Source organism: Strongylocentrotus purpuratus, unplaced genomic scaffold, assembly GCF_000002235.5.
Source record: "Strongylocentrotus purpuratus isolate Spur 01 unplaced genomic scaffold, Spur_5.0 spur5_scaffold_16, whole genome shotgun sequence".
Lineage (NCBI taxonomy): Eukaryota > Metazoa > Echinodermata > Echinoidea > Camarodonta > Strongylocentrotidae > Strongylocentrotus > Strongylocentrotus purpuratus.
In genome coordinates this window covers 26,412,751-26,433,680 of record NW_022145601.1, presented here as the reverse complement: position 1 = coordinate 26,433,680, position 20,930 = coordinate 26,412,751, and the positions used below count along the sequence as shown (strand labels likewise).

The 20,930-nt window shown below is 36.4% G+C and overlaps 1 protein-coding gene across 1 annotated transcript in view; it reads right to left on the bottom strand.

Annotated features, from left to right (window-relative positions):
• The window catches only part of LOC764175 (tyrosine-protein phosphatase non-receptor type 11), a 31,432-nt gene that overhangs the window by 2,960 nt on the left and 7,542 nt on the right, over positions 1–20,930 (bottom strand). The window contains exons 3-14 of the mRNA XM_030987166.1: positions 13,504–13,698; positions 12,412–12,574; positions 11,686–11,802; positions 11,050–11,166; positions 10,570–10,666; positions 7,712–7,779; positions 6,211–6,414; positions 5,261–5,392; positions 4,679–4,833; positions 2,121–2,188; positions 1,166–1,317; positions 700–855 (exon numbers count right to left, since the gene is read on the bottom strand). Coding sequence (XP_030843026.1) covers positions 700–855; positions 1,166–1,317; positions 2,121–2,188; positions 4,679–4,833; positions 5,261–5,392; positions 6,211–6,414; positions 7,712–7,779; positions 10,570–10,666; positions 11,050–11,166; positions 11,686–11,802; positions 12,412–12,574; positions 13,504–13,698 — 1,624 coding nt within the window. The remainder of the gene's footprint in view (positions 1–699; positions 856–1,165; positions 1,318–2,120; positions 2,189–4,678; positions 4,834–5,260; positions 5,393–6,210; positions 6,415–7,711; positions 7,780–10,569; positions 10,667–11,049; positions 11,167–11,685; positions 11,803–12,411; positions 12,575–13,503; positions 13,699–20,930) is intronic.

Here is a 20,930-nt window from a genome sequence, read left to right as displayed (position 1 = left end):
GAGAGAGAGAGAGAGAGAGAGAAGAGAGATATAGAGAGTGATCATGATATAGATCAAAAGAGAGAGGGCGAGAGAAGGAGAAAAAAAGTAGAGAAAAGAGGGAGAAAAGAAGAAAGAAATGAATGAGGATAGAGAAAAGTGGTTGAAAAGACAAAGAGAAAATGAACTCTGCAAAACTCCAACTTCTATACATTCAATCATATCATAATCAAAATGTTGATTACTTTTCATAACACTTTTTAAAAGGAATCCTGAAATATCTTTTGTACACAGACAGTTATTCAAATAATAAAGCAACTCTTCAGATAAAAAAACCAAACCCTATGCAACCCTTAACCAATAATATTCTATAGCAATAGATGAAACTGGCTATTGAGTCATTAAAAAATATTTCCCCCTGATCTTACTTTACTTAAAGCAGACGGGCATTTATACAGAGCTCGACATTGACTGGGCCCTGTAGCACAAAACTTACAATTGATGGTAACTTTGCCATCAATGGTAACCATAATGGAAACCTTGATTTTGATTGGCTGTTGAGCCCTGTTACCATGGTAGTTGCCATTGATGGCAAAGTTACCATCAATGGTAAGTTTTATGCAACGGGCCAAGGATACATGGGCACCTGAAATCTAAGCCTGGATTTAAAAAATAATTTTTGACATAAGAAGTTCAATCCGGTAGAGCCCTGATATATACCATGTTGTTGATAGGTCCAACATTCTGGTAGACATTCTTATCTTCATTCAAGATAGCTGGTGACAGGATTGGAGTAGAACCAGGAGTGTGATGCTGCTGAACCTCATAGTGTGCTCTCTTCGTATTGATGTACTCACGTCCAGTCTTCAATGTGTTCTGATGGAGACAAAAGCGCAAAAGCAAAATTTATACTAAAACATTTGGATATAGTTTGATGATGATCAATGATTGCTTTACGTGACTTTACAAGACTGGTAAACAACCAGGGGACTTACGACGTTAAGTCCTCCCCGAGGGATCAATGCCTTACCAACGGGAACGAGCGCATTGACTTGGTTACGACACCACTTGATTGGTCAAATATCCTAGACTGGTTACAACTTGCTGGGACTAAATTCCATGGGATTTAAATTCTATAACAAGAAGGGAATATCAGTGAGTGAGACATTAAAGAGAGATGAAATACCTGTTCTGCAGCTACTCTTTGTGACAGAGTCTCGATATAGTGCTGAACAGCCCTGTAGACAAACTTATACTGTGCCTCCGTTTGTACCAGACCTGAGCGTTGCTGTCTTACAAGCCTGATGGTGTTATAGATATCAATCTCACAGTCCAGTCCTGTAGGAAAGAATACATAGAGTGGGATGACAGAACATTGCTTCCAGGGTATAATGGACCGGTTTGTAATAAAAACGATAGTAAAAATATCTGTTTCTTATAAATGTAGAAGTGTCTTGGTCAAGTGGATATGTCACCAGACTGTGGATCACATGGTTAACGGTTCAAGTTCCGCCGCGCTACTAGCCTATACAGTTTTTCTTCATGATTGATAAATGAAAGAAAAGGTAACTTTATCATTTCTTTGCAATACCAATTTCCTGATTAGCTATATGCAAAACTCTGTAGAAATCTAAAGATTTTTTTTCCTTCTCCTTCTCATGCTCAAACCATTGCTACAAACTGACTTGGTCTATTGTATCAATGAATATGTGCGTGTCTGTACTTAAATAACAAATAATTTGTAACAATGTTTCTGGAAATATACTCCATCCATACCAGGGGTGATAGTGAGCACTAAAAAAAAAAGGAAAGTTTTTTTTTGCTTCCTCACCCCCTCCCCTCCCGTCCCCCTCGAGTAATAAATTTAAAAAAGGATCCAGGGAAGAAAAAAAATGGTATTTAACAACATCCCTCCCCCCCCCCCCCCCCCCCCCCCTCCCCCTTTGAGTAAGAAAATCTGGAAAATAAGGGAAAAAATTGGGAAAAACAGGTGTAAAATCAGGGGAAAAAGAAGAAGAAAAAAAAATCAGGAAACAGATTTAAATTGGGTAATTATCAGGCATGATCCATACCAACTATTACCTTGCACTCATTTCATCAAAAATCATTTATCAGATTGAAGATAGCTCTACTATACTAACCATGTTGTTTGATGAGGTTGAGAATGATGTCAATGACAATGAACGTGCCTGTCCTTCCAATGCCAGCACTGTCAAGATATAAAGAGAAAAAAAAACAGATGGATACATGTAGGTCTACAGTTATCTCACATTACAGTCAAACCTGCTTTAGCCGACACCTGAACAGAAAGACCACCCGTCTATAAAACCACATTTTTGTTTCCCTTGAATATAGTTTCTCATTAAAACCTGTACTAAAGGAGCCTGTACATAAAGACCACCTGCCTATAAAGATCACTTTTCATGTTTCCCTTAATCAGTATTTATATACAGGTTTCACTGTATATTTAAAAATTACTAATAACATCAAATACCATCATTTAGGAGTCAGAAGGATATAACTCTGTGTAAAGTGACATGCGTTAACGTCCTTCTAGCTCTTTGCACATGAGTACCAGCTGAATCTTAAGAGTCAAGAGATATATTTACATTTGTTATTAGTATACGCAGTATAATTAATATATCAGTAGATAATATTTTCAAGTGATTTGTTACATAACTTGTATAGACTATTCATAGATCCTACTTTGACCGGATTGATTGATTTTATTGTTTTCTGTGCATTGTTTGTTTACAGTTTCACGGCACTGTTGGAGAATAAAACATCGTTTATATATTCAACATCATTCGTTCTACGTTGGTACCATCATTTAAAGTGGCAGTTCCCCGAGAGAGTGCCGGTAGTAACTTGCAAGAGCTACCGGTACTTATCCACCTTTGCAAGCAGCCTTCATTATGCGCAACAGTATGAAACTTTAACTTTAGCTGAATGCACTCTGTGTTTTTCACTCTTCTCCTTCTTCTGTTAACCTTCAAAGGGCTATGCAGCCTTTATTTGTAGATAGATTACCAGTTTTGTATACAGGTACACTTAACACCCGGTATACACTCTACTCTTTGCAAGAAGTATAGCGTATTAACATGCCTAGGGTGCGACTCTCCTACACGCAGGGCCTCCAGTTAACTTTCTAGTAAAAAGAGTGTTTTCCCCTCCGCCTTCTCACTCTATATTCTAATGTGAACTAAACTTCCAAAAATAAAAGTTTAGATTTCAAAATCCCATTACATAAATCATCCCAATATCCATCTACAACTGAAATATCTATGATCTATGATCAAAGCTACGGTAGAGCTATCAACTCAACAGAATCATCGGGTATAATAAAATCCTTGATAATGTCTGTATTAAACATTTAGAACAATATACACTAAGCAGAAAGAAGAAATAAAGAGTGGACACTTTTTACTGTTCAAAATGTTCATAAAAACTGTCAATAAATGTAATAAATTATATATCAAATTAACAAAAAAAATCACTACTCTACCAAAATCAATTAAGACCAAGTTTTGAACTTTTATTAATTAACTGTTATAAGGTATGATTAAGAAGATTGCAAAAACAGAGCAAGCAGCAATTTAAATGTTAATAAACATGTGCATCTGTCAGGCAGACTTATTTAACTATAGAAACAAAGAATGAGAAACAATGGTTTTGACAAGCACAATGAAAAGTCAGGATACCTACAATGTCCATCAACATTTGAATAGCCAGATGCCCATTTTTGAAATTTTCTTTCAGAGACTTATTTATCGTTAGATGGCTATGCCCCCACTCATGCATGAGCAGTATGATTTCAATTGCATATCATCTTAAAGAGAGTTTATTGTTTCTTGTGGTATATGAAAGATAAATTTTTAACAAATATGTTACGAGGCGCGATAGCTCAGTCGGTAGAGTAGTGGTCTCGTAATCTGGTGACCCGGGTTTGCAACCAGGGCGATTCGCTAGTGCCCTTTGGTAAGGATTTAATCCTCATTACCAGGTCCCTCAGAGAGGACCTTCAGCCGTCGGCCATCTGGTTGCTTACTAACAAGTATTTATGCTTAGCAGTCAGGTAAAATAACCACAACCACCACCAAATGGCCCAAATATCTAATTGCATATCTTAAAGGTATTACAAAGTTTTGGTATGGGGTCATGTATTTGGTTCAAATTAACAATTTCGGAAGCATATGCGTTCCTACAATATTCAGTGGTCGTTGTCGCGGTTGAAATCGAGTCTAAAGTTGTGAAAATATAAATATTCAACTCTTTATGTTGTATAGCTCCCTCTCAAGGTCAAGATATTAATTTAGCTATGAAACAATGTTTCTTGACTAAAATCGACTGACTAGCTATTCCCGTTTGAAAATTATGTATCACAACTACATATTCTGAGATTTTCATGGTCGCTGCTACCATTGTACGGCCGTAGGCGCTATTTGAAATTTATCAAAATTTACCGGGAGCACCGGTAAATTTTTATATTCAATTTTTCTCGAAAACAGAAGTGTTTTAGGGGCTAATTTTTTTAGTGCTTATAATACATCCACAGGGGCATCCAAATATAACAAAATTGTAAAGATTCACTATCCATCCAATGTTCAAAATTTCCCAAAACTTTGTATTACCTTTAACTATGAATAGTATCCACTTTCTTTCGTTTTTGCCGAATGTACATTAGACTTGCTCTTCCTACCTGCAATGAACAATGATAGAGCCAGCATCTGGGAATGTTTCTTGTTTCTTGTTGACGTCTTGGAGGAAGTTGAGGACCCTGCTAGGGTCAGAGGGTACACCATGGTCAGGCCAACTCTTGAAGTGGAAGTGAAACATTGGTCTCGATTCTTCAGGCTAAACACAGATAGGTGGACAAGAAAAGGTTAACATACAATAAAACTACAGTATGACCTCTGTTATGGGTTCCATATCGGCATACTAATTAATACAAGTTTTGTATGTTACATCTGTAAAAATAAACTGCAAGTGAAATGAGCAGCTCTTCAATCCTTAAAGGTTTGAATGTCTCACAATTTGGGGTGATTAATAAATTCTTTGCATTAAGGTTAGTGGTCCCCTTTTATAGTAAAATTGTCATCATGTCACATTCTGTTATATTTCAATACATGGTAAAACCAAAGTTGTAATTGGTAAACGTAGCTTGGATTACAGGAATGTTCTTGGTACCCTGGGGATACATGATATAAGTATGATAAATGACTATCATCTTTCATTTTGTACGGTACTTATTTCATGGAATCGCCAAACTGCTGATACTTACAAAGTCTTTATGAGACATTGAGAACTCTCTGAGATCATAGTCGGCCATGCTCTGCTCTGAGATGTGCGTTACAGTGATTACTCCGGTATCCTTCTTAGTATTAGCATCAGGCCAGTAACGACAACATTTATTCTAAAAGAAAAAGACAATCAGACATTAAATTGCAGTTCACATCCTTAATCTACACATGGCAATTTCTTACACAGTGTATAGCGCAATTTACAAACGCATACATGTACCTGTACATCCGTATTACACAAATTCAGTTAACCCCACCCTGGTTCTAAGATCACATTTAAAACTTATCTGCCATAGTTTACAGCAGGGATTAGAGCGCCCTGCAAGGTCACTGGACAGGTGGTTATCTCATCAACTCAGCTCTCAGTTAAAATAAGAAAAAGAGGATCATGGGGGACCAATGGTCACCGATTAGGCATTGTTTGTTGTAAGAGGGCGCAAGTAGCTACAAGTAGTGCAGTGGGCCTTTAACAAGGCAACTTAGACCTCAGACTAGCTTTGTTCGCATTGTGAAACCCAACTTTGAACAAAAGCATCAGGTTTTAATAGAATTTTAAGGAAATATGGGCCAATGTGTTTTGCTTCCCTTCAACAGTGAACATTTCCCATGCAATATATACATGTAGTATCATAATCATAATTATAGTTATGCCAAGAATGGTATCTCAAAAACCTGTTAAATCCCTTAAGTTTATAACTGGTTGAAAATATCCCTCAAATACCCAAAATAAAACCCCTCTTTACAATACTATAATCAAACTGACCACTGAGTGGTTTCCAGGGGGCTTTCTCAAAAGACTACAATTGGGTTTTAGGTTAGGTTTGATTTAGTGTTTGATCAAGGGTTGAAGATTGGAAGTCTTCTTAATATATGAAATTGATCACAGAGCAATGGTTGCATGACTGTTTGCTGTACAACTGGTGATTCCTACCTTCCCCCTTTCCACTTCTTTAGTTGTCATGACGATGACTCTAGAGTTCTCCTGCCAGGCCACTCGCCAGAACTCTGGTACCGTGTCCTTCAGACAACCTTGTGTAGCAATGTACCGTTTCTGATGCTCCCAACTCATGTCAATCTTCTCCACATTTTCACCTTGCTGCTGAAGCTCAATACTGTTCTTCCATGCCTTTGGTAACTGATTCAATCAAAATAATAACAAAATTACTCAATGATTCATATTAAAAATTAGAAGAGAAAGAATTATTATTAATAATATCAATACCAACAACACAAACAATAATAACAATGACAACAACAACAATAGTAACATTAATATAGCACTTAATTTTAGTGTTTTTAAGTGCTGTACTATTCATTCCCCTAGCTTTAGCCAAGCTACACTGATAGAGCACACCTACCAGGAGCACATTAACCTCACCTGGGTGGAGAGAGGCAAATGTAGATTAATGTCTTTCCAAAGGATGTAGTGGTTCATGTGTTTGACTCTCAATCCAAGGGTTGAGGGTTCGAATTCCAGCCAGGCACTAACGTTGGCTCAGTCAGTAGAGCGTCCGCCTCACAACCGGGAGGTCGTGGGTTTGAACCCCGGCAGCGTCATACCAAAAGACGTTAAAAGATGGGAGTTGTTGCTACCTTGTTTGGCGTTCAACAATAAGGGATAGAGCAACGTCGATCTGGCACTGCTCAGTGGCTGCCGGGCTCACGATCAATTGGGCAAAAAGAATTTCCGTTTCGGTTTAATAAAATTTGGAGTGGACTATTAGGCTATTATTATTATTATTATGTCTTTTGGCAAGACATTAATCCACATTTGCCACTCTCCACCCAGGGTACCCGGTAGGATGGAAAAGTCATTGTAGTTTGCTCAGCATTGTGAGCGTCTTTGGAATTCTCCATGGGGGTGAAGAATGTACATTTATGGACAAGCCTAAATTTGATGACCAGGGTGATTACATCTGTAAATCACTTAGGGACATTGTTGATGTATTAAACTCTTTATAAACCAAGAATATTTTCATATGTTAGTGCCTTGGCAGGGAATCTAAAGTTATACCATGTGATACAAAGCATTATAGAAGACACTGTAAAGCTTCCTCACGTTCATCTCTCAGGATCTAAAAGTAAAATTGCTCAGCCAGTTGCAATAAGTCAAGATAATAAATGGCACACAGGATCACATTGTCAAGTTCAATGTGTAGCTTTCAATAGACTTTAAAGCCCCACTGTACTACTTGTAGCTACTTGCTCCCTCTATATAGCAAGCAAAGCCTAATCGGTGACCACTGGTCCCCCATGATCCTCTTTTCCTAATGTTAATTGAGAGCTGAGTTGATGAGATAGCCACCTGTCAGTGACTGCCCTGGGTGGTGTAATCCCTCCTAGCCAAACTAGTACAGACGGCCTTTAAAACTTTACAAGAATCACTCTCACATTATCATAAACACATGAATATTGTGAATAAAGATACTTACATCGATATAGTTGCCATTGATATAGTCACCAGGGAGACCATCATTGATAATAACTCTTGAATGGTCAACTGAAACAAAAAGGGAAAAGGAAAATTATCAACTTAATTAAAGGGAAATCTGATTCCAGATTGCAAACTGCTTGTAATGAAAGCAGAAAATTGCGAAAATAATACACCCTTTCACAGTTACAAGATTGTGCATGCGCCGACATGGGCGCCATTTTACTCATGTTTAGTCATAATTTAAAATGACGCCCATGTTAATATGATGTGAGCTCGCAGCGCAGGCAGTGACGCAACAATACATATGCGCACCATCAATGTTTACTTTCAAATTAGAATGCCGGCCTTAACAGTGAAGGGGTATATTATAGGCATCAGTATATGGGCGTTTGTAAGGTAAACATATCATCTGATATCGGTCAAGTGACTACATGCATGTCAACAGGGCCTATGGTACTCTCCATTCCATAACATATACCAAGGGATAGCAGTTGGTTTTACTCAATCAGCTTCAAAAGAGAGACTCACATGCTCAAACAAGGTCTGAATTTTATGTTACATATGGGGCATGAAAAAACAAAACCTGAAGAGGAAGTTCTGAATTATGCAAAAGCCTGAATACCAGCATTCCTTTTATACAGGTGTAGATGTATTATATATCCCTGATTTAAAAAAAAATCACTTCCCTAACCACCATGTTCATCAATCTAAAGTATCATTGGTTATGCATGATTTTCTTTGAAGAAAGAAATCTGTTCTGTAAAAAAAAAGGGTAACAATAAAACTGTTTAACCATAGAAATTCCCAATCTTACAGGTAATACAAAGTTTTGGTTCAAATGGACATATTGGAAACATATGCGATCCTACAATATTCAGTGATTGTTGTCGCGGTTGAAATCGAGTCTAAAGTGATGAAATTGTAAATCATAAACTCTTTTTGTTGCATAGCTCCCTCTCAAGGTCAAGATATTAATTTTAACTATAATACAATGTTTCTTGACTAAAATCGACCGATTGGCTATTCCCATTTGGCAATTACTTACCACAACTACTTATTCTGAGATTTTCATGGTCGTAGCTACCATTGTGTGGCCGTAGGCGCTATTTGAAAATGATTGAAATTTACTGGGAGCTACGATAAATTATGATATTCAATTTATCTCAAAAGCAGAAGTGTTTTAGGGGCTAAATTTTTTAGTGCTTATAATAGATCCCCAGGGGCAACCAAATATTTAAAAATTGTAAAGAATCTTTATCCAGCCAATTTTCAAAATTCCCCCCAATTTTGTATTACCTTTAACAACTTCCTACAGCCTACATGTCAAAACGAATCTATTACCATGGCTTATATGGAGGTAATGATAATAATGGAGTGCCAGGAGTGGCAATGTGCCAAACATAAATGCTATACAAGACTCCACTATTATTATCATCATTACCTTTGAAAACTTTTAGAGTCTCACGCTCCCACTGCCTAGTCATCACGCTTCATTAAAGGCCAATCACAATCATAGGTCAACAAAAGGTGTATTTCCAACTTCCTTATTCTATAGAAAGCCTTCTCACCATGATCCAATGATAACAAAGGAAAGTCTACACAATGGGTTCTCAAGGGGGAGCCATTTTTCATGTCTCATTGTGAGTGCATTTATAGCTGAGACTTCCCTATAAAGGATGTCAAATTTGACTGGCAATTTTAGTCAGCTGTGAAAATTAAATAATATTGCTATATATCTTTAGCATTAGTGTTCACTAGAAAAAGCAGCAGACTGCATTATCATTTCTTAAAGAAAAAACTGAACAATAAATTTACCTTATTTTCTGTTCCAGAAATGTAAACTAGCCTTATTTACTCAAAACATAGATGTATGGTGCAACGCACAGACATGTCAATACAATAGCAACACAATTACTATCTAACTGGTCCACCTTGATATTGTCTTGGTTTCAATAAAAGCAGAAAAACGAGAGAAACCAATTGGTGAAAGTTTGAGCCATATACAATTGAAAATAAGAAAGTTATGAATTGTTGTAGTTGTCATCAGTGAAACACGAGGTGACAACACTGTGACATATTTTGCAAGCTCCTCTTTAAAGGTAAAGACCAGTTATGGTCATGCGATTGCATTGTGAAAGAAACGTTGTGGAATCGATCAGAAAAGGTTGATCATCTAGCATCTAGCATCTAGCATCTCTAGCAAGGTTCTGGAATCATCAAAATGATAAGAAATTTGGCCCATTCTTCGTAAAGTTACAAGCACTATACACAGAAAGATGTATGTGGGACTACCCTATATCTCTCACAGACCATGAGAGAAACAAATTTACCAAATATATGAATTAGTAGGCGGTTTCCCAGCAAATTTTTTATCATCATGTAATAGTCAAAACATATTCTTTCACATGATTGGTATTGAGAGCTTCCATTTCATTTTTTGAAATTGGGGCGTTTCCAATACTGGTCTATACCTTTAATTTGCTCTGTACAGAAATTTTCATAAACTTTCTTTTTCTTAGTTATCAATAACGGAATAGACTTGTTTCATACAGGGGTTGTATAAAAACATATTTGCAAAAATTGTATGTAGGGTGAATGTATGATTGGAAATTTATGAAGGGAAAGTATAATTTGTTCAAAGTTTCTTAGTACAAGGCAAATGGGAGAGAAGCTCGCAAAATATGTCACAGAGTTGCCAATTTTTGTTAGGTTGAACGCACCTTCAAAACTTAATTATTTAATCTTTCTCTGAAAGGTTTCTCTTATTTCTGTGCTTATCTTAAAACCAACTTAATATCAGGGTGGACTTTCCCTTTAAATTGTATACCAAGCTGATGCATTGAGGTCACTACTTACATGGAAGAATATTCTTGTAACGGTTCTTGCTCTTGTTTTCTGCTTTATCACCAATTTTCCTTGGTAGGAGATGCTTGTTGTCTAACAGTTGCAATGCCTTTGAAGAAGAAACATAACACAATTAAAACTGAATTTTTCCTTTAAAAAATACAATCCATATTTAATATCAACAATGCCGATTGAGAAATAATGTCTCTCATAGATTCACACACGCACACAAACACATGTGTGCACCATCTCTTTACCTCAATGAATATTCAATTATGTATTCTGTGAGGATTCCTAAAGAAAAGTTGCCATATTCCAAGCATTAGAGATCATAGCATGTGGTTTCAAGATTCTATGAATATCATAACATATCTTCTTCTTTTTGTTATTCTGAGTCAATCGTATTTCAAACTAGGCTCTAATGAAGAGCTATAATACCTGATATTCTTTTTTATAATTCTCATAACCTCCATCATTATAATAAAGCTTTACCTCAAATTCTTCTTCGAATCCAGCTTTCTTGGAGTTTTCTCTGGATTTAGTTTCCTTCTCTAAGACCTCTACTCGATTCCTGATCCCTGATGCAGAGATCCTGGTAGCATTGAAAGGCTGTAAGACAAACACAGGTACGTCCTTTAAATACTAGTGCTAACACCACAAATAAACAAACTGTATATGAGTCTATCAGCATGATTCTTCAGGATTTCAAACACGGTTAAGTTCCAGACTTTTCCAGGTACACACTACTGTAGAATCACACCATCATCAGATTTTAACGCTAACGCCAGCTAAAAAATGTACATGTCTCTGGAAGTTGATTTGTCGGGTAGACACATGGGACACAATGTGTTACGTTACTAGAGTTTCCTCAATTTGATAAATTCTTAGATGGCATTCATGACACATTTTTTTCATATAAATAGGATGTTTGTATCATTTGTGTTACCACTCTCTTCAATTTTTTCAAACAGTTTTAGTGAAATTGAACCTCATAATCTCTTTGGCTAATTTTAGGATAAATCTGATGGCCTCCTCAAGATGCCTCAAATCTAAATGCGACCTTACTATAAGTATAACATTATCTGCAGCCTCCCCAGGCTGTTCAGCTTTAGTCCATATTTGTCTTACCACTTTGAGATGCACCACATAGCCTGTTGTTTCCACCATTGGGTTTTTCCTGTAGTGGTCTACAAGATCTGTCAGGGTCTCAAACTGCTCGCCTCCACCAACATCATACTTGGTATCCTGAAATGACAAGAAAGCAAAAATGAAACCACCTGTCTCTAAAGACCATGGCTTGTAATCTTCCAAGGTGGACTGATATAAACCTTGGTTTAACTTAATCTAGTGATTAATGGAGAACCAAGCATCAAGCTTTTTTATTCTGTCAAAAGTTGATATAAATCTGTAAGTAAATAATTAAACAGTCATGAAAAGTAAAAGATTGATTTCTTGTTGACATAGGTTTCACTTGTTCATTTCTGTACAGAAATATGGTAATCAAATATACCAGGCACTGAGAGGCTCCAATTAAAATTATGGATTCTCTGAGGTGACTGGCATAGCACTACTTTCTGAAGAAAATAGTGCTATGCATCAATTGTGTGGTTCATTGACAAAAAACAAAAAAATGAAGTGTAAAGTACATTTGAAAATGTACTTCAACTCACAAAATGCCGCAAACAGAATTACAATTGACCCAATACAAAATATCTGCAATTAGCAAAAGTTTCTTGCTGTAAGAATGGTTGTCCTTTCACAATGCGTGAACTTTTCTTGTTATGCATTACTCAGCTCGGATTCTAAACGAATCAGAAACAACCACTCAATGCATTTGTGTGAGGACATACTGACCTGGCATCTGATCATGACATGGGTGACTTTGTCTTCAGTGCGTACAGACAGTACATAATCCCCAGGCTTGCTGTGGCTCTCTCTGACCAGGTAACTGCCATTCTTGCCTTTATCCACCAATGACTTCTCTGCTTCCTTACCAGTGATATGACCATGGAACCATCTGAAAATACATCAAACATTAAAGGCATCACTTTACAATGTTTAATCTGAGATGCATGGCCCATAAAACGTGTTATCACTGTCTGTGATATGGTGGAATATTGAAGCCCTAAAAAATTTGCTCTTCAAAATGATTAAGAAGTGACTCAAAAAAGCAAAATCTTTGAGTGACCGGTTTTACCATACTCATTTTCCTCAATAGACTGTAGTGTTATAAAAACACAAAATTTAATTTCGATTTCTAGTCATAAATACAGTATCTTGATATTCAGACAGGCTATTGGCTTGTAAAAGTCATGGGATTCCTGACTGACCTAAAGGTTTATAATTATGATTGCAGCATGAGCTAAATACAAGATTTTGTTTCAGATTCTGAGGCAATGTCACTGAGCCACTTTAAGATCAGAATGTGACATCAACAAACAGCAGTATACATGTATACCACAAATAGCAATGGTGCACAATTCTGTCACTGGTCTTTAAACCGATGTCCAGATGTATGCTCATGTGCAAGTTTGTTAGGTGGCAATGATTTTGAAACCTACAATTACCATACATACATTGTACAATATACATGTATAGATAGCAGTATAAACATGAGATTTGACCTGGTAAATTTGGTAAGACAGAGATTTCATTTTCATTTCAAATCTCTTTATTTCTCAATGTTTACTTTTGAATGCCCATATCTATTAAAGTACTATAAAATCAAATCTTACTTTGTGTCAGTCATAACTTACCAACACCTACACATGGACAAGTGGGGTCAAACAATTATTATGAAATGACAATCCAAGATATCAGTGTCCTTTATGATGCCGTTCACAACATAATGAACATGAATCAATGTCAAATGTATAACTTAACATGATGTTCAGACATGCCCACACTACAGCGAAGCTGAATTTGAAACCTTGAGACCCAGCCTACCTTTCATTGGTTGGATCAGCACAGTTGAGGGGGTATTTGAGTTCTATCATCTGACCGTTGCGTTCTTTGAGTTGATTCCTGCCCTCTGTGTAATGCTGTACCAGCTCAGCCAGGGTAGCAAACTTCTCACCTCCATACAGGTCAAAGAAATCGCCTGTGTTCTGAATCTTGATGTGGGTCACCTCACCGTTCCGCCTAATCATGTACGTAAGCACAGAAAATGAGAGATTTAAAGTGTGTTAAATGTGACATTATTGTGTTACATAATACACTGTGTGTCCCTATATGCATATTTTCAATGCAGCATTTGTATTGCTCAGTATAATTTTTCAGGGTATAAAATACATGTACAAAAGACACAAAAAAAACTACATTTATATTTACCGTAAATCTCTGTGTATAAGACGCCCTTTTTTGCCGCCGAAAAATATTCAAAGTCGGGGGTGCGTCTTATACGCAGGCGCTATGTCTGGCAATGTCTCCCAGCTCAGTAATCGGTGTGATGACTCACCACTCGGAAACTAGAACAACACTCAAATTTGTCTGTCGTCTTGGTTTGAAAGTAATCTTTCTGATAGATTTTTCAATATGGTAGTTTATAACAATAATTCCTCCAATTTTTCTTCTATTACACATGGCGTACCACAAGGTTCTATCCTAGGTCCTCTACTGTTTTTTAATTTACATTAAAGATCTTACACATTCAACTGCACCTTGCAGTTAAATGAAAGTCCTTCCCGCATGGGTTTTTTAACATGGACCGGGCTTGCTGCCGAGTCAGAAGAACAAAAACAAAACAAAACAAAAAAAGGGGTGCATCTTATACACAGGTGCGTCTTATACACAGAAATTTACGGGTACATTTACCCAATTCCTCCCCCACCCACCAAAAAAAACTGATGATGATGTACACATGCAGTATGCATGGATATGGCCTGGGGGGTGTTTCACAAAGATCCTAAGTTGAACTTATCTCAAAGTTGGACTCAAAAATTATGGAAAGCCATTAGCATCTTTGAAAATATTTTGTAAAAGTTATTTTGAAAGGCATAAAATGTTGATTCAAATCATTCATATTTTCTACCATCAAAGAGATTTCATGTTCTGGATGTGGAATTTATAAAAAGTCTAAAATGCTTGAATTTCTGCTATATCCAATGGCTGTCCATATTTTTTAAGTCCAACTTAGTGTTAAGTTCTACAGGATCTTTGTGAAACACCCCCCAGGCTATATACCGTAAGCTATGATATGTCCATATATGACTAGTTTCAATAACAAGCACTTTTAATATTTGTTCAAGTGGTATAATGTAGGGTTATGTAAAAAAAGAGTAACATCAAGTACTTGCAAAAGCTTGAGTACTATTAGTGATTTACTGGCCTGTAAAAAAAACGAAGAGTCAACCCTACACTTCGTGATTAAATAACTTCTATCTACGAAAGTACCTACTCAAAACATGACCACATGAGTGATTAGTCTCTTCTCAGTGACCATTTACGATTATTTTGTTAATATCTGCTTCATGTACCATCACCGTTCTTGGTTAACAATGGTTTTTCAAAAAAATGTTGGGTCACTTAAAGGGAAAGTTGAGTTTTGTTGCAGAGGGCATTATGCAAAATCATTTTTTTGGTAAGATAATGAAAAACTGAGTGTCAAAATTGAAAGAAGATACAATTTAAACGACATCCCCTAGTCTCTCTTCCAGCCATCTCTGCAGACTATCCATGTACATACAAAATGCACTAATATTCTTTTTCATCCCCAGCTCTTAAGCTTTCCTGTCAATGCGATGCTCTCCAATTCTCCTTCACATTTCAAGGGTCCCATAAATAAATCTCATGTACTTTCAATCCTTCGCTTAGTTTTCATTTCACTTCGACCCATCTTGTCACTTCCTCATTGCTTGTAAACTCTAGATCTCTTCATGAGACTCTCAAAAACTACCCATTGTATATAACCATCAACCTGTAAAGCAAATTTATGGGATTGGCCTATTTTTGTAAATCACTTTTTTTTTAATTATCAGACTTAGCTTCCTTCTGTCCAATCCTTTAGTCAAGAAAATATTACGGTGCATGAATTAAAAACAATTCTACAAAACTCAAGGCCTAGTATGTAAACAGGGAGATGACAGCATCTCCCTGGTCTAAACAAAATCTCAAGTAAATACATGTACATGTACGCACAAAATGTAAAAAGAAAACAAATATTCTCACAACTGTGGTTCATTCAAAAAAAAATAACTAGACTTGGTGGAGATGTATGTTTGAAGAAGAAAAAAATATGGGGTGTTTGCAAATCTAGAGCTACATGTGTATGGCATGCATGTATTGTACATGTGGGAAGATAAGGCCTACATGTACAGTGTATATGATTAATGTACTGTATGTGAAGGACCATTCAATAAAGAAATTTATAGACAACAGGAAAAACAAATCAGATGTTGGGTAGACATTGTCTGTTACCTACAACCTACATGTATATACTTAAAGCCCCTCTAAAGTGTTGGGAGCCCCCCAAATTTGATGGCAAAATTTCACTTAAAAACCTGTATGTGAAAGAGGATGTCATTTAAGATGCATTTCTGCATGGATTTTCAAAACAAATGTGTTTGAAGTCGAAAATATTTAAAATTAAGGTTTTCTGCGGACAGCAAAAAATCCAAAATATGTTTTCTTTTATCAAAATTTGTCTTCAAACACATTGAGGGGGGGGGGGATCTTTGCAGAAGTGTGTCTTAAATGACATCCTCTTTCACATTATGATACAAATTTTGCCATCAAACTTTTGGAGCATTTGGGGCTCCAAACACTAGAGGGGCTTTAAACCCATTCGCGAAAATTGAGTTGACCACATTGTGTGGTTTGCCGTGTTAAAGTACAGACTGTATTGTGTCACAGAGCTTGAAAGTTGCCTTTCTTGCAAATGTTGAAATGATCGCAAGAGCCATGAGGCTTTTGAAGGGGCAGCCATTTTTTCAATGAGTCATCTTTCTAATAAGAGGTTGTCTGGCTGGCTATTTCTGGACTTGACTTGATTTCGTTTTCTCTCTATTCCCATAGCACAAGCTCCCAGAGTGAACATGTAAATTAAAACTATATCTGGGGTTCATGAAGGGGAAAATGTCCTCTAACCACAAACTGATTCCACTCAATACATTACTTACGACTCAAGGGTTTCTACAGAGTTCAGTAGAATGGCAAATACATTATAATTGTAGTGACGCAAGTATACTGTGTCATGAAATTTTTTTATTTATATTTCATGTCATAGAGAATTCACATAAAAGTCAAGCCAATTATACATGTACATGTAAGTAGACCTCTATAGCATCTGAAGAAACATACAAATTGAAACATTTTTTGCAGGTAATATTACAATTTCTACAAAATACTACAAAAACTACAACTTCCATTATGTAGTTTTAGATTACATGTATCATTTTAAAAAGATTGTCAAGATATTGTGTAGTGTACAAAGTAACTACATGTATACAAGAGATTTAAAAAAAAAACTTTTTGCCTTCTTAACTGAAAACCCAGGCTACACTGTATGTGCCAGATTAAATCCATCAAATTAAAACACAACAAATGTTAACCTCTTCCTTCCATACACATCACCACAATTCCATACAAATAAACATATAAAATCTTGCCATTTTGAAATATCTCCTCTCATTTTTACATTTTACATTATGAACAGACTAATATCAAATGCTTGTTCATTTTGTTTGTAATTTTGATATTTTATACAGAATGAAGGGGGTAAACGATGGGCCTTCCATAGAGTCAGGTTTGACTTATGCCACTCTCAAGAATATGGACCATATTCAGGGCGCGACAAACCCGCTTGCCCGACGTCCCGGGGCAACCAAATTGAGCCGTCGGGCAAGTAAATCAAATTATCACTTGCCCGATTCGGGCAAGTGATACTTTTACAGTAATTTCCTAGTGTCCAAGAACTCTACCATTCACCCGTCAACTTCTTACCCGTCGTCAAAATCCAGAAGCAAAAAAGCGATCGTTCCGATTTCGAAAAAACTTCACAGACAGCTAGCCAGCTCAGCTAGCTCAGCGCGCATGCAACAGTGACACTTCAAGCCATGAATGCCGCTCCGCCTCCACGCACGGCCGGCCGTGAGCTAGCTAGAGACAGCTAGCGCGATCGTACCAGCTGCGAGCTTATTCGCGCTCTCTCTCTCTAGCTCTGCAGGCCGCACCGACAGGCCTTTGCTATTCTCTGATTGCCGATTGGTTGAATCACGCCAAATATGACGTCATTATTCTAGGGAAATGAACACGTGCGAATCGGAATGGAATAAACTACAGGGATTTTCTAGTAAGTACAAAAAGTCAAATGTTTGATATTTATTCATAATGACTGTTAATGATTGTGAACATATTATTTGAAACTCGCTGCTCATATAAATCAGATGAATGTTTTTGTCTCGTTTTCAATTTATTACTGCGGTCTCAAGATCCGACCGAGCGAGTCATTTTGATAATAGTATCGAGACCCCCAGAATATAAGCCGTTGTTGTTTTGTTTTCATGGTTTTAGCGACGTTGTTTAGTCTAGTTTTCGCATACTTATCCGAGATTTATCGTAAAATATCTTCAATATTATTATTTAGTAAGAATTTACAAATTTTGGCATGATATTTATAGCAGTGAATGATGAAATAAAAATGTCCGTACTTTATTTAAAATAGTTGATTACCCATTATTTACATGACGTTTCTTGATGGAAGAGTTGACCCAAATTATTAACAGCTGAAAATTAGCCTACGTTTCCAAATGACAGCGGCTTGCACAGACACACATGTGATGTTGCACCATGGTACATGTGGCTACCATTAATGACATGTTTGTATCATATTTTTTACAACAGGGTCATTATGCTTTTTTACATGACTGAATATTAAAAACTTAAACCTGCTTGAACCATTCTACCTTGCCGAGATTCATGTGAATCTGATTATTTATGGAGAATCAATAAAATGCGTTTTTTAAACCTTCAACCATCCTTTGTTGACCATTTTCTTTGACATATTAGGTTATTATTCAGTACAGTTACACTGTACATGTATGTGCATTAATTTGCTATCTAAAACACTAACTTATCATTACGAGATAATAAATGCTTTAACCTCGAGTCCTGTTTCGCTTTAAAGTTTTGGGCAAGTGGAAATATTGTTTGGGCAAGTAAATTGAAAACCCACTTGCCCGACAGGGCAAGTGGTGAAAAAAATTCTTGTAGCACCCTGCCATATTACAGGCGTATATTCTTAATATCATAATTTAAAAGTTTAGGAAAACCAGAATACAATGAGCATAAAGGAGGAAATGTTAACAACACAATTACACTTTAATATGAAATATCTAATTCATCTTTTTTCCTGTATCCCCAAATTTTGGAACAATACCAAATTCATGCAGTATTGACATTACCAGTACTTTTATTGAACATTGTACTGTACATCCTATTCCTAAGCAAACAGTTGCAATGCATTTACAGTTTACAGGCTTACAAAATGAATCAGTTTGAATGTCACATTCCAAACATGAACATAAATGCGGTAAATGTACATTGTACATTGCAAATATTATACCCAAACAAGGAAGTGAACAGAACTTTATTCACCCAGCAAGTACTAAGAGCTGAGAGGTATATTGTGTTACGGTACTTGTTCAATTGTCCATTATTTGTGTCTTTTCCCACGCTGTGCTCTTTACAGACATCCCATCTCCGAACCAGGGGGGTGTTTCACAAAGATCCTAAGTAGAACTTAACACTAAGTTGGACTTAAAAATTATGGACAGCCATTGGAGCCTTAAAATGAAATATATTCAAAAGCAGAAATTCAAGTATTTTAGACTTTTTATAAATTCCACATCAAGAACATAGAATCTCTCATGATAATAGAAAATATGAATGATTTGAATCAACATTTTATGTCTTTTAAAATAACTTTTACAAAATGTTTTCAAGGATGCTAATGGCTTTCCATAATTTTTAAGTCCAATTTAGAGATAAGTTCAACTTAGGATCTTTGTGAAACACCCCCCAGGTCAGCTCTTCAGAATCTGCCTCGTAAGAATCAACATTAACCCTAAACCAAACCACGCTCTAATAGGTGACCCTATGGAGCGCCATGCCTTTAACACGGCAGCTTCCGAATCGATAGTCGTAAAAAAAGTTTCGACTAATGACCCCGAACTTTGAGATAAATTTTCAGTACCCTAACGACCTCTGATTGAAATAGAAAGAAAAACATTTGATTGAGGAACTCCCTACATGTACGTACATGTACATCCACAAAAATTGTTATATCGGTATATCTAGAAACATTTTAAAACATGAACATAAATGTTGCACATCTTATACCCAAACAAGGAAGTGAAAAGAAATTTATTCACCCAGCCAGTACTAAGAGCTGAGTGGTATTGTGTTACTTGTTCAACTGTCTATTCTTTGTGTCTCTTCTCAAGGTATACTCTTTACAGAGATCACATCCTTCAACTGGGTCAGCTCTTCAGTCAATGCCTAATAAGAATTTACATTAAAGGAACTACTCACAACGTTTGTTTAAAGACCATTTTAGACACTAAATCAACAAAATTAACAATAATTGTTTTAATTTCAATTTTCAAAAAAAAAAATTGTTTATCACTTGGTAGGAAGAAGACAAAAATCCACAAATGAACTAGTTTCACATTTCTTAAAAATTTGAAGTAGCTTTCTAGCTCTTACAGGTGATGTTTACACTGGTGTTGTTGTTAAAATTATTCTATTTCTCAGTTATTCAGGATGTTTATCATGCACATGTATGGATTCCAAAATGGAAATCCTTTAATAGGGCGAGGCTCGACACCAACAGATGCTTGGCCGTGGGACAAATGACCACCTCAAATCCAAGCCCCGATCCCACCCCTACCCCCCCCCCCCCATCCAAGCCCGGACCTCTCAAATTGTACCTTGTTACACAGGGCTCATGCATACGAGTTCAACCTGGATACCCTTTCAAAAATTATTGTGTGAAGCCTTGTAATAGGGTCGGGATATGGTTATTTATTTGGATGACCAAAATCAAAAGGAAACAGTTTGGCCGGTTCTTCATACACAAATCTCTTCCTCCTAGTAGATTTATTTATTGATAAAGCGTATGTCAAAAGCTTGTGGTGAAATCGCATCATGGTACAAAGTGGTACAAAGTGTCAAAAAAGCAGTTTTTATTGTTTAATACATGTAGTAATGTACCCAACATATCCTAATGGAAATCTGCATATAAGACAAGCAAAATCTAAAGTCTGCAAAAAGAAACAAATCTCCACTAATTTTCAACAAAAGAAAGCATGAATCATGATTTATATAAACAAATACAGTCAGGGAAAAAATTAATATTTATTTTTCGGGGGCTACTT